The 14,770-nt window shown below is 39.9% G+C and overlaps 1 protein-coding gene across 1 annotated transcript in view; it reads right to left on the bottom strand.

Moving 5' to 3' along the window:
* The window catches only part of nalf1b (NALCN channel auxiliary factor 1b), a gene marked incomplete at its 5' end in the record, with an annotated part of 105,654 nt that extends 95,378 nt beyond the window's left edge, over nucleotides 1-10,276 (bottom strand). The window contains one exon of the mRNA XM_079464835.1: nucleotides 9,596-10,276. Within this exon, the coding sequence (XP_079320961.1) occupies nucleotides 9,596-10,276 (681 nt within the window). The remainder of the gene's footprint in view (nucleotides 1-9,595) is intronic.
* Between the last annotated feature and the right edge of the window lie 4,494 nt (nucleotides 10,277-14,770).

Here is a 14,770-nt window from a genome sequence, read left to right as displayed (position 1 = left end):
TAATTTCTTTATAGAGGGTCTTAAGTAATGTTTTTGTTTTGATTTTTTCCATAGGAGGATGTTTTGACTTCAAACTATTTCTACTTTTATCTTAATAGATCATGGAACATTTCATTTCTCATGACATGACCGCTGAAAAAGAGACTGAAAGTCATCAAGTATCACTCTTGAACTTTTGTGCGGCTGCAGGACATTGTTGTGTTTAAAAATGTTATATCATCAAAAGAGAAGAAACGAGAAACTTCATCATTAAAAGTTTGTCTCGTAACATCGGCGCAGCTCTTCTAGGAAGCTCTGCCACACGCGCTTGGGAAAACACTGCCGTGTCAAACCGATGTTATGATTTCTCGTGAGGAACAAACAGTGCCCTTTCAAACAACGTGGAGTTTCCCTTCGGTTCCCCTGTTTGAACAACGAAAAACCAACAATGCTTTAATTCAATTAGATGTCACCTTTAGAAAAGATGAAGACAGACAGAGAGTGCCAGATGACCTCATCAGTGACTCTGACCTGAAGTGTCTCCTGCACGCTCACAGGTCAGTACAGGACTTTAGTGACTGTTAGCCAAATGTGAAAAGGTATTTCTGTATAGGGTCACATAAACAAATCCTGTTTCCCAGAAGAGAGCTTAAATGAGTTGCTTTGTTTTATGCATAATTCATAATAACCATAACACACTGCTTTTAATTACCTCAAGCACAGCACCTCCAGCTAAACAGCCACCTAAGGTCCCGGTGGACTATACTCAGACTAGGACAACTTTGTGCCTACGATTCATTAGTACCGATCAGAAGACACTGTAATTTAAGAGAACCAATCCATTTGAAAATCCTGTCACACACTTTCAAACTTGAAGTGGGTAGTGGAGATGTCCAAAATACAGGTGCTTCGGTATGAAGTTATTCTTCAACTGGTACATACTTCAGTGACTCAAAAGATGTTGGTATCGCCATAATTTGGGATCCCAAATGCTGTTTGACTGACAGGGTGCTGCTTATACTGTAAATGCTCACATGCGTGCACATGTGTGTCCTTTCCTGTAGTTCTGCTGGGTACATGAATTGTCAAGCAAGAATAAAAAATACAAAATGTCTGTGCATTAATGGAGTCTAATGGAGCTGGCACAGCTAAGTATGTTTATTTTTCTTTGCAGAAAGATTATTACTGCTAGAAATGTTTTATTGTGTTTACTAGAAAGAATGCTACTGTATATAAACAAAAAAATTATAATACAAAGCAAAGTTGATTAACTGAGAAATTCTTGAAGGCTACATCCCATGGCTTTATCTAATTTGTTCAAAATACAAACAAGGTATTTAATAAATGTTTTTCAGAGTGCGAAGCTTTTTTTTCTTGACTATTGATCTTGACACCTAACATTATATATATTATAACACATAATATTATTTATGCATGCATGCATTCATTTATTTATTTATTTTCAGAGTAACAGTCGTCTTATATGTGGCATTAAAGGTCCAATGTATGATATTGCAGCATCTAGCGGTGAGGTTGCGAATTGCAACCTTGACACAGGGCTAAGATGTCATCACGTTTTCGCTTCTTTGCAGGAGGAGATAACGTACTTACAAAATTCGCTCTGAAGAAGAGTTTGTCCGTTAAGGGCTACTGTAGAAACAACATGGCGAATTCCATGTAGGGGACCCGTGGTGCATGTACGGTAAATAAAAAGAGCTCATTCTAAGGTAATAAAAACATAACGCTTCATTACGAACGGTCTTTATACACCTCTTTAGTAGGCATAGGTATGTACATTATATTGCATTTTGCTCAATAGATCCTCCAACTGAAGTGATGGTATTAGGCTTGTTGCGATAGTCTGTGTCACCGTTGATACACGGTGTCCACCTGCCTACCGATTACACCAGTTGTCCACCGCGGCACCGACCCACGCCGTCATTTTGAATTTTTATAGTAGTAAATGACTTAGTTTAGATAAAGACCGGACTACAATTGCAAGTCTGAATGAGTCGAGTGGAAAGATCAGCAGCAGGAATCAGACTTCATGTGAGGATAGTGAAGTGAGCTGACTGACAAGACTATGGTGGAGGCTTTTCTGTCAAAGAACATGTTGTGAATGTAAGCTGTGTCTTTAATAGCCAGCTAAGTTTTAATTTTCTTTTTGTTTCTTTTTGTGCCATTTATTTAACATAAAAAAGGGCTACGTTTGGATTTATTTAACATAAACGTGTTTTGTTTCATATTCTTTTATTATTAGTTTCTTATTTATTTATTTAACATAAACATGTTTTGGTTTCCTATTATTTTATTATTTGTTTTGTGCGTGTGCCGTTTTTTATATTTGTTTCCTATTTATTGAATGATATGTGGAGGGATTATTTATTTTGTAAGGTCTGTGTTTAATATTAGCAAATGTTATTGTAGTTTTGTGTGTTTTTTTAAGAATGATATTGAAACCACCATTATTTCAAGCAATTTCCTAGCTAATTCTAGTAATTCTTCCTACTGTTTTGTTACAACTCAAAGCACTTCACTCAGGGTCACTACTGGGAATTATCCTTGGGAAAAAACATATATGCTAAATGTCGAGTAACGTTTTTCTCAAAAATGTGATGTTTCCCCGCCTGTGAGCTTGTCTCATTTGAGTTCTAGAATTGCTATTTATATTCCAACTCTCATTATGATATATCCCTCTACCTGCATTTATTAGTGAACTACTCCATAAGCCTGTGGTTATAAATGGACCTCAATTCAGACATTTTATTGTGGCTGTATTTTATGGGGAATTTTAAAAACGAATACCATCCTCACATGCATATACAGTAGTGAGGCACGCACATCAGGAAATGTTTCACTCTTACATCGTAGGGTTAATGGTGCTAGAATGTTACAGCAAGTGGTTCTGCAACAGACTACCAATCATAAACTGCTTCATCGCTCACCTCATTAAAAATGAATGTGCAATGTCACAGAATATTTTTCTGTGTTTCAGAAATGTTGAACCGTGACAGCAGATGCATTCGATTCTGAAGAGGCCATATTAGTTGTTTGTGGATGTTAAAGATGGCTTAAAAACAAGCACGTATTGATGTGGCTACAGACAAGGAGTTCTTGGGGTGGCGGGATGAATTGCTATTAAAAAAATTCTGACTTCTTTACACTGTTAAACGTACATTTTGTGTGCATGTCATTCTCATGCTTAACATGGTCAACTTGTCAAAAAACTGGTTAAAACACCTTAAAACACAAAATGCTAAAATGTAGTCAATATAAAATCACCTTGTTCTTTATGAAACAAATTTAACTCCTATTTTAATTAATTACATTATGCAGTAATAAACAATATGTAAATACTGCTGAATGTTTGCTGTATCTGTCTAAATACTGTATCTAAACTAAATACTCCTTGTAGGTATGCAGTACTACCCTGTAGTTACTTAAGATTGACATTGGCTGAAACTGCATGTGTTTACCCCCATTTTGAGTGCATGTCATAGCTGTTTCATCAATGCTATTGTCCTCATTAATATGCATACAATAAATACAATAACACACGTGTCAAATGTATTTTTGATCATTTCTGTAATTCTTAAAGAGATACTCCACCTAAAAATGTACATCTACAAATTTATATTTTTGGGTGGACTATCCCTTTAATGGTGATTCTCAATACATCCATATTATTGTTTACTGAAATAGATAAAAATACAGTAATACAATATTGTGTATACAATGTATTATGTACGATATCCTCAGGGCTAGTGACATTTCCCTTACTGCGCTTTTTTAATAATGTTAATGTTATAACCTGAACCAATTGCAAAATAAAAAAGTTGATTTTTAGATTTCCGAGATGTCCTCCAACACATATAGCCTGAAGGAAGGATTAAAGTGCAGTAAAACGAATAGCTGGCAGAGAATTCGGTCACTCTTAACCTTCACACATGATGAAAGAAAGGCTCGTCTTACTGCCATGTTCAACAGTCAATCATGAGGAAACTCAGAGACCCTGCCTGGACCTGTGTGGACCGAGTCTGGAGAAGCAACACAGAGTGATCCCAACAGATCGAGAGAGAGGGACAGCAAGAGATAGATAGATGATCTAGAGCAGGTACAAAAGGACACTAAGGCTCCAGCAGGGGATAAGTGATGTAACCTCACAAGCAGACAGAGAGAGAGAGAGAGAGAGAGAGAGAGAGAGAGAGAGAGAGAGAGAGAGAGAGAGAGAGAGAGAAATGAGGACCAACTGCAGAAGAGAGAATGAGGATGTCGTAATTGAATTAGACCGGAAGAGAATGCCAGGTCTGGACCTGAAGGAAACAGCACTCCAGAGATACACAATTACTGCTTGTTTACTTTAACGTGTGTGTGTGCATGCGTGTGTGAGTGAGTGAGTGAGTGAGTGAGTGAGTGAGTGAGTGAGTGAAAGATGTATTTCTAGTGTGTTACATGTGTTAATTTATGTCTATGTAGGTTCATCTTATATAGTATATATTAGGGTTACATAATATAGAACTATATGTCTATACCAGGAGTTTTAAAACTTTACAATGTCAGGGACCCCCAAATATGTTAACCTTATGTGAGGGTCCCCCATCTATTTTTTAGTCGGATGTATTATTCCTAAACACAAACATTTTCAATTCAAATGTATTTGGACTGCAGTAATTTCACAATAAATCTTGTGTTTTCCAAATACTGCTTTACAAACCCCAGTGAAATAAAGGAAACTGTAGTGAATACTAAAATCTAGAAAAAGTCAAACCATTCTGGATGAATTTACCCAAAAAAGCTATAAACCCGCCCCCTTTTGCTAAGTCAGCCATTGTGGCAGTGTTAATGAGATGAGGTCCAGTAGCCTGTCAATCAAACTCCACATGAAGGGTCGATTGCCTTTTTGTCTCTGAATATTTCTATCGACCCCATGTTCATGGAGTGTGACACCAGCAAGTATGCTCTATACTGAGATCTGGTCTCACCATCTACTATGAGGGAAAAACAAGTTAACTTTAACGCAATGAAGCTGAACCTGTATGTGCTCTCTCAATGGATCTAGGTACGAACCGACAGGATTACCTCCAGTTAAGTGGCATCTATACATCTATACATAAATGTCAGGGCATTCAGGAGTAAAAATGCCCACTAGCGACCAACAGTAAAACAAAGCAAAGGCAGTTTCCAATGCATTTACTCTATTACTCTGATCACGTGACAATTTACCGGCATTCATCACGATTGTGAAAGACACTTTCTCACCTTCAACTTTTATCTTCCTTTTCATATCTGTCGCCGAATGGCAAACCCCAACACAACGGTAAATACACCCATGTGTGCTCTCAGAGCGGACAGTAATTGCTAGTGGTATTACAAGTGTTCCAGGCAGGGGAAACAATGATCACATGAGTGCCCTACGGGCTGCGAGCGCATCTCTGGCCCATGCGGTGACAGTAGAATAGGATCGTGATCCTTGGCTTTGTCCTCTGGCTTTCAGCTGAGCCTCTGTGCCATGTCAAAAAGGCCCCAGGGCTGAGGACGATAAGCCAACTCCAGGGACATGGAGTGGCATATGAGCCTCTTAGCCATAGAAGCGCTTCTCCACCAGCCCTGCTTTCAACATCTGCCCTTCCAGGAAAGGTTAAAGAGGACTCGAGTAGTAGGCATTGATTTCAACGATTTGGAGACCGGTCTAGTTGGAAAAGATTAAGGAGTTACCTGCTGGTCTGGCAGGGCTAAATAAAAGGTTCGGTTACTGTGTTTTCGTGACCGTTTGGTTGGTTTCAGTGCCGAGATGCAGGTGGACGAACCCAGTGGCTAGATTATTCTCCACCTGAAAAGAGCAAACCCTTACACTTGCCAGTTTCATCCTCTCTTTGAGCTTTGTGTACATGTATGGGTGGGTGGGGTTAATTAAAATTGCCATAATGTAGCAATAGTGTGTAATACTGTGTGTGGGTAGAAAGGTGGATACATTTTGTTAGGTTTTTTGTTAAAATGTTGTAAAAAGGCTCTTGTCCCAGTTTAATCTGAAGAAACAATTATCATTCATAGATAGATTTCCCCAAAGAGTGTAAAAGCCCGCTCTGTGGTGCTATCAAAACATCGCTCAAGAATCCAGATACAGTAAAAGATGAAAAAGCAATTCATGAGTAAAGCATGTTTTAATTATAAAGCCAAGTAAATGTGTGGGTATGCTATAGTATGGTTGTGTAAGCTTAAGCGATATTTCCATAATTATAACGATGTTTGTACTGTACAGTTTGTGCACGTACAGAGGACATTTGACATGATTCTGCATGAATTACTCTTGTGTTTCATTAGGAGAACAAACAAGTTTTTACGTGTGTGTGTATTTGAAGGTGTCATGTTTGAAGATCTGGACTGCCATTTTTTGTCAGAGAAATCCCACAAGGTGAATGTGAATCAATACAAAGATGCCAAAAGTGTCGGTTCCTGGCTACGTACATGGGGCAGCACGGTTGCCAATCGCTGTCTATCCATCTCATTAATTTCCTTGCAAACAGAGATCCGACTGTCTATAGCTCTTTAGCTCCATTCATATTTAACGCCCCAGGGAAGAGGACGCGGAGGCTGGGTTCTACTCTTTCTGCAGTGGCCGTGGCTTAGGCAGTGAATAAAGCACCCTTACAAAGTCACACTGTCGCGCTGTCAAGAGGGCACCCTCTCGCAAAAAATGTCATTATCTACCCACTTGTGTGCAACAATGCACGGGCCACCGGAGGTGAGGAGAAAAGAAAACACGTAGGGAGAGAGAGAAGAAGTGGAAAAGATGCTTTATAAAAGGGAGTAGAAGAGACAACGTGAGATATGATTGTTTTCCCCTGAAATGTAAGTTCTGCTGGAGAAGTGTAGGGGTCATTCAATTTACATTGCACGATTCAGACACAAAGTGCGGTTCTTGTACAAAGGTCAGACGGACATAAGAACAGATTTGCAATTTAGATTGTCTTCAAAGGCTGCCCGCTCCCCCACATTCAGATTTGTATGTCATCAGGTGGATCTTGATGCTCCAATACTACCAACCGTCTTCTTCTCCTCATTAATGCGATTTTTACTCTACAGAAATATTATAATGAAAAAACTAATGCATAAACAAAAAAAAATGTTATAAGATCCAATTTTACTTTGTGGAATAGTAATTTGAATATAAGACGCTACAGTATTTATTATTTTGTTTACAAATCTTATCCTACTAAACAGTGTTAGGATTTTTAATACATGCTTGATAAACACTGGTGGTTTTTAGGTACGCAGATCAGCAATGGAAATGAACACAAATTGAAGTATCTTCTACAGGTAGGCCTGGACTGCCCTTTGAAAAAATCCTGTTCATCTTCCAAAGAGGACACCTGGGCCCCCTTTGCATCCACCACCATCTGTCAATCAACATCACTCAATCAAAATCATTCAAAGCGACAAAAAGCCTTGGATAAACAAGCATTCCTCCAGTAAGTCCTACTGTGAGGAGGTAATCTTGGTTAGCCAGACTTTTGACTGATGCCACATAGGTGTGAAATGCTTTTTTGGCCAGAAGAAAAACAAAGTGACCTGTAAAATGAACAAACACCGTGTGTGTTGTGAATCATGGTAAAATTGAGCAAACACTTAAAAGAACACAAAATGTGAATACAATTTCTGTTCATCGAAGAGTCATAATAACATTTATTGCACATACATAACTTGGAAAATGTAAAAAGATAAATAGTTTAGTCACGAACTTAGCAAACATGAACAATTTCGGTGAATACTTTTTTCTTTCTGTTGTGTTTGATTAAAAAGAAAGAATACTGTCTGATCTAACTCCTGAAAGTTGTGTAAATCCATCCAATCCGAATTAAAGCTTTCCAGATCAGGAGAGTTCTTGCCAATTTTGTGTGCATAATGGATACGAACGGTCAGTGGACTGTGGGTGGTCCGTGGGCACGCCATTTGAGGCTAAAACAAGGCAAGAGGTAACAAGACAAATCTCTCTCATCTGTTCTTGTTTTCTCTTGCTTGCCTTAAATCCATCTTACTCAGGCATACACACACACAAAGACAGATGGAGTATTAAAAATCTATTTCTTTACAATAGTTGATATTTGATCTATCTATCTATCTATCTATCTATCTATCTATCTATCTATCTATCTATCTATCTATCTATCTATCTATCTATCTATCTATCTATCTATCTATCTATCTATCTATCTATCTATCTATCTATCTATCTATCTATCTATCTATCGACTTGAGTCTCGATACAGAGAACACAGGATGTGAAACAGTAATTCCAGGGAGGGTGTAACAATCTTATTTGTGCAATACATTTGATGTAGATGTCAAAAAGTCTATCTTAATGCTCACTATTCCTTGTTCCCTTTTTTAATATAGAAAAAATATATTTTTTTGGGGCCATTTGGGGCATACATTTTATCAGTCCTCACATTCTGAAGGTGTCCAAACCTTGACCTTGTCATTCTGTTCTCTCTCTCTCTCTCTCTCTCTCTCTCTCTCTCTCTCTCTCGCTATATATATATATATATAATCACATTTCTTGCATTCAAGTATTCATATATTTTACAAATCTATATTAGTTTATTAGGATTTTTGCTCTGCATTGCAATGTGTGATTATGTGTAGCCTTATTGTGCAAAAGAAAACTATGGCCTGATTTCAGCACCATGGATAGGGGCAACCAGAGCAATGCTAGATGCATGCAGAAAGAGAGAGAGAGGGTTGTTAAAAGAGAATAACAGAATAAAGGACGCAATAATCTGCAGAACTCCGTGTAAAATCGTGTGAATTGTAACATACTTCATATGACAGTTAGTCCCTTTAATACAGTAAATGCGAACTCCAAAAGTCGACCCAGTCTCCAGCTAATTTGAGATTTACACGTGCCATATTCTTTGCGGCAACTGCTGCATCCGTTCAGTAGCCTACTCTGGTACAGGCTAAGAGGTGCAGTGGCAATGTTATTATCGCCATGATTGAAGGGTACGTGGAAAATACACCTGAACAATGAATGGAATAGAATAGCCTTTCCTTCCGGGTTTACACAGGAAAATCACTGCTGCGCTATTAACGTTATTGAAATTCCATAAAGCACTGCGCCACCCCCCCCCCCCCCCCTCACACGCACGCACGCACACACACATCACACACACAATCTTTGTGTTGTTCCCTATCCTGTTTCTATGCAGATAGGACATCTAGAATCTTTCGTATGCTCTCAGCTTCTTCCACACTGAGGTAATGACTCGCTACGAGAGCCGCCTATACACCTGGTATCATATGTCATGTAGACACGACTCGGCGCTCCATTATATCTGTCACGGATCATACATAATCATAGATGCATTATTGCAAACAATATGTCCTCACACCTCCGCTTCTATCGGTGCCAAATTTATACAAAAATCCGCCTTCACCTTTTACATTAATCCACAAGTGCGCGCGCACCGCGTAGCAGCTGCGTTCTCGAGCGCAGATGACAGAGCGCAAACGCGTACACATACAGCGTTTTTGCATAACCCTAATTTCGAAAGAAATCCCTTTATTCACCAATGACGACATTTTATTGAAATATGTGCAAAATGCATCGTGTTCCTACCGTGCACTCGTCCATGCATGTCCGCACAGAATATACATCCGTTTCATATTTCTGAACCATAATCTCAAACTCTCGATATGTCTTCTGAGCTTCTCGGTCGTAGAGTTGGTAAGCCTCAACGCATTGTCTGCATCCCGATGTATTACCGCCCGCAGCCATGTCCAAGCTACAGGTCAAATTGTTTGGACTCGTAAACCCGTAAAACAAATCCAAAAGAGAGTAGGAATCACAAAAAGAAAGATAGAAATCGCTCAGGTTCCACTCGGAGAGGCCCGAGCACACGGCGTCCGCGTCGGCGAAAGTCAAGCAGTTTTTGGAGAGGCTGTCGGGGTGACAAGTTTCAAGTCTCCACAGAGGTTTGGTAGAATTGCCTATAAAAATAAGACTCTGCTCTGTGACGGGCTGATGGCTGGATGAACGTATATGGTTCGTGTGCTCCACCGTGTCCATGACGGCAAAGTTGTCTTCCCGTTTGTCTCGAGTCCTTGTCAATTTGGCCTCGGCGCAGAACCACAGATGATCAGAGAGCAAAACGGTGATAAACAAAAGAGAGGCTAAGGACAGTCGCCATCTCTGGGCCCTTTCGGAATCGGTGAATAATGGCTTTTCGTCCTCTCGGGGTGCAAACCAGATTTTTAAGCCGTCATCTTGCTGCCGACACGTCCAAACACCCCTGGTCATATTTCAGGAAAGAGCAGCACTGGCCGACTCCACCGCGACGGCTCCTCTGCCACAAAATGCATTGATTTGAAATGATTTTCCCGTTTAAACGGCGGTCCGGGCAGCTGTATCCGAGTCGACGGGCTAGATTAAGCCACACGCGATCATATCTCCGTTATTCCGCATCGCTCCCCGGAGAAAAAGCGACTTCTGCGTGACAACATGCCTCCTCTCTTGCCTCCTCTCCCCATAGACCCTCGGAGAGCAGCTGCTGTTCCCAAAGCTGCCTGTGTCCCTGCGTCTCCTTAAGGGAAGGCGAGATCCTGAAAGAGCTGCGCTTTCCTTATCTGGGCGGATTGCCTTCGATCTTCTCTGTTCATCATCATCATCATTTTAGGTCCTGTGTTAAGTTGCCGCCATGCTCGTCTTGAAACACTTTTTGGAGAGCTTGGTCGTTTGCGTCATCTCCATCCTGGCGCAGTAACACAGATCTAGTCTACGGGCGATGGATACACGCAGACATGCGCGCCTGTTCGCTTATGAGAATAAGATGGACATATCAATATGAGATTACTCATAACGCAAATGTGGCTAATAGAAAAGATTGCACGTCTCAAACCTAGAGCTGAGACGATGTTTTTTATTGTGTCTTTTGTTTCTTGGACGCAACATATGGATTTAAAAGCCAGTCATCGTTGCGTCCTTTCTCATGTATACCTCACGGTCCACATTTAAGATCCATTCAAATCCTTACAAACCTGACGACGAACCATCCGTTCGTTTCAAGCTCCAAGCAAAATAAACTAAGCCGTAAAACATGCCGATATTAAACATCGTTTAGGAGATGCATGCAATGCGTAATGCCCATTAACTGCGCAAAGACAATAGGAAAAGGTGGAACAACGTGTTGCGTGAAGGAGACTCAACGTGTGAAAGAGATGAAATGACATTTCTATGTTTCGTTCAGCTCGTTTTTTCCCGTTCGGCTGAACTTTATTAGTATGCACCGTGTAACTGTGTAAGGAGCCGGGCACAGGACATCTGGGCGTCAAAGCAGCACGTTGGAAAGCAAGCGCGGAAACGTGAGGTGTTTGTGTGAGTGAGTGTATGGATGAGTAAGAGAGAGAGAGAGAGAGAGAGAGAGAGAGAGAGAGAGAGCTAGACTGTATATTTGCCCTCTAACTGGCTAACCTTGCGCGGAGGATGTTATCGGCATGGTTCTGTTTGATCCCAGATTTCAAAGCAAACAAAGTGTACGTGCAGTGCGCGGACATCATGCTTCTAATTTTCTTTCGGTTTTTGTGGTGTGTGTGTGTGTGTGTGTGTGTGTGTGTGTGTGTGTGTGTGTGTGTGTGTGTGTGTGTGTGTGTGTGTGTGTGTGTGAACGTGACAGAGGGTAGGCTGAAATCTGAATGAGAGCTTTTAAATTTCCATCGTTACAGTTGGCAAATCACTGTCAAGTTGAATTGTTTGGAGTGCTACCAAGAACACAGTCCTTAATATAACTTGTCTTTTTTAACCCCTCTGTTCTGTTTAGATAGGCTTTACTGGATTGAGCTAATAAAAAATCCAGTAAACAGATATTTTTGAGGCAAACTTTCTGTACTTGTATGGTGTGTTCACCCAATGGGCAAGCTTTTTGCATTGCATTTATCATGAATTTTGTATCATAATGTACCACGAGATTATATAAAATTGGTAAAGGTCAACCCTAAGTATCAATCCAATGTATTAATTTTTAAGTAGGTTTGAGCTAATGAAAGGGCCTTGTGGCCTTAAATAGCACATTGAGAGTTGCAGATTGGAAAGACGCGTTTGTTTGGATGAAGTGCGAAAACCTCTGCTGTTGTCATGGCGGCACAGCGATCAGATTATGTTACATAAATCATTCTTTGGTTGAATATTTTAGAGGAAGCGCTTATCACCCATTAGTGAAAATCAGCTGGTTGAGCGAGCGGAAATCAAAGATTCACACTGAAAATAATGAGGATTAACAGTGCCAAGACTGATCATCTGTCGTTGATTCGAACAGAACTCTCCCTGCCCCCACTCCAATAATTCATGGGCAGAGATGACAATAAAGAACCTGCTTAGATTCACCCAGACATTTCTTGGAACGAACTGCTTTCCTTTTATAAAATGCATTTTTGTTTTGCATCATATGTGACAAAAATATAAGCAAAGGCTTACGTTTTTCATCTTTAGGTCCCCCGAGGCTAGCATATCATGTTCTCTGTGGAATAGTTAAACATTGCCTGAATATGTCCAGAGCTTCTCACAGAAGAACTTCACCATACTCATCAAGAGTATTAAATTATGAATTGTGGAAAGGGCCAAAGGAAAATCAGCACAGTGCCTGCATTGAAATCATGACCCACCATCTTCATTTCTGTGATGTTTAGGGACCTGACAAGGGTTTGTGATGTTGGTTAATCAATAAGTTATGCCAATGTCATCTTGTGCCCAGTAGGCAATAAAATCTAATGACATAACAACCCAATGACCCTCCCCCGTTCCTCCTTCAAACAAACGCTCTCTAGAGGACCAGCTATTTCACTGCACTCATTGATGTGCTGGGGGAGGGTCCTGTCTCTTCTACCCATCTGCCACTAGTTGCTCTTTCTCTGTCAAAGTTTAATATGGGAAATTCATATAACATTTTATAAGAAACACACCTCTTTTGACTAACTATTCAGCACTGAAAAAAGATGACCTCTGTTTCACCTCCCATTGTCATAGCAACAGAGTAGCCCTGACCGAACACACCGAGGGTACTCTCCCACATGACGTTCAACGTGTTTTAAGACCTCCGGCATCTTCGGAACATCATAGTTGTTATTTTGGTTTGTTTTTCGCACATTAAGTATTCTGGTCGCTTCAAATAAATTCAATTGAGCCACTATGAGCGGATGGACCAATTGAACAATGTCTTTAGTACTTTGCTCGACCTTGACAACAACTATAACCATGATGTCTATGAGGAGACCTGGAAATCTTTTGGATGTCAGGTAAAAATAGCTTTACTTCTTTTCCGAAGACACCGGGAGGTCTTAAAACATTTTGAACGTAAAAAATTAAACAATTTTGATTTTGAGGGCAACTTTTCCTTTAAATTCTGTGGATTGTGTGGTCAGAGCAATTGAACAGGAATGAATGGTAGTTCGAAATATTAAAAGAAAGCAACCCTGTATCACCCCAAAGCGTGTAACAGACACGTGCCGGTGTCACGCTTTGCCTCCTCTAGGCGTTAACATGACACGCTCAGTGCTAAAATGCGTCTAAAGTGTACGCACAAAGTAATAAACGTACACAATATGCCATGTTCACCAGTTCATCACGTTCCGCTAACGTTAGTCCACCTTTATACATGCATGTCAAGTTCACGACTAGAGGAGGCAAAGCGTGACATTGACACGCATTTTCGACTGGACCGACATGTCTGTTACACGCTTTGGCGTGATGCTGAGTCGGAGAAAGATATGAGTTACCCTACAGGCAATTTCTGCCTATAGAGCATGACTTCTGTGCAAAGAGAATGAAATACAGCCCATTGTTTATAAAAACTCAGTAGACCACAGCAAAGACACCTGATCTGTTCTCTTTAATGCCGCAAAAACATGAGCTATCTTCGTTCTGTTTTAGTGTACAGACAGATGTGAGAAGTGTGAGGGATAATCTACAGCGAGCTGTGCATTCAATTATTTTAATCCTTTATGGCAATGTCAATGTCATTTGCCAAATTACAGCTGTTATTGATGTTTACAGTGTAATTTTCGAACAGACAGATACAGCATTTGGCCTGTCCCTACTCTCTGAGAAATGCTCGGTTGTTTTAACCTGTGTTTGGTTGAAGTATGAAAAAATGCTTATTTTATGCTAATTATATTATATGCAAATTTTATGTTAATTGCAATACTGTGCTCAGTCAACCTCTTACATTCAGCACAAAAATCTATATTTGCTACTGTTACATAAATCATATTGAATATGTTCACCACCAAAGCCAAATATTAAAATATAGGTGAAAACCGATGTTGACTTTGGTTATATGATCTTCCTGTAGCTTGGTGGAGAAAGGTATACTAGGTTTTTTATAACCATTGGTTTGGTTTAAAAGAGAAAAACCCAACCATTGTGTTAAATTAACCTAAACATTTTCATATTTTTGATCGAAACATGGGTTAAAACACAGCATTTTGGACTAAAACAACCTAGCATAGTCTAATTTATAACCCGAAAGTTGGATTTGTTCTTTTTGACCCGTGGGTTGAAAATAACTGACCATTTTTAGAGTGTAGCCTATTGTCATCACACATTAAATGTATTATTTACATGACTTTTATTAAGCCATCTACACATACAAACCAGACGAATAACCAGTCACTACACACCTTTTTAGTTTGGGAGATGTCTGTCAGTTCTTAGTGTTCAGATGACAACAAAGGAAGCCCGAATCAATTAGAGTTAAAGTATCATAGGCTTTCTGTAATTAAATGCGTTGTGAGTCTCAGGGTC

Source organism: Barbatula barbatula (genome assembly GCF_947034865.1).
Source record: "Barbatula barbatula genome assembly, chromosome: 9".
NCBI lineage: Eukaryota > Metazoa > Chordata > Actinopteri > Cypriniformes > Nemacheilidae > Barbatula > Barbatula barbatula.
This window is presented reverse-complemented; position numbering and strand designations above follow the sequence as displayed.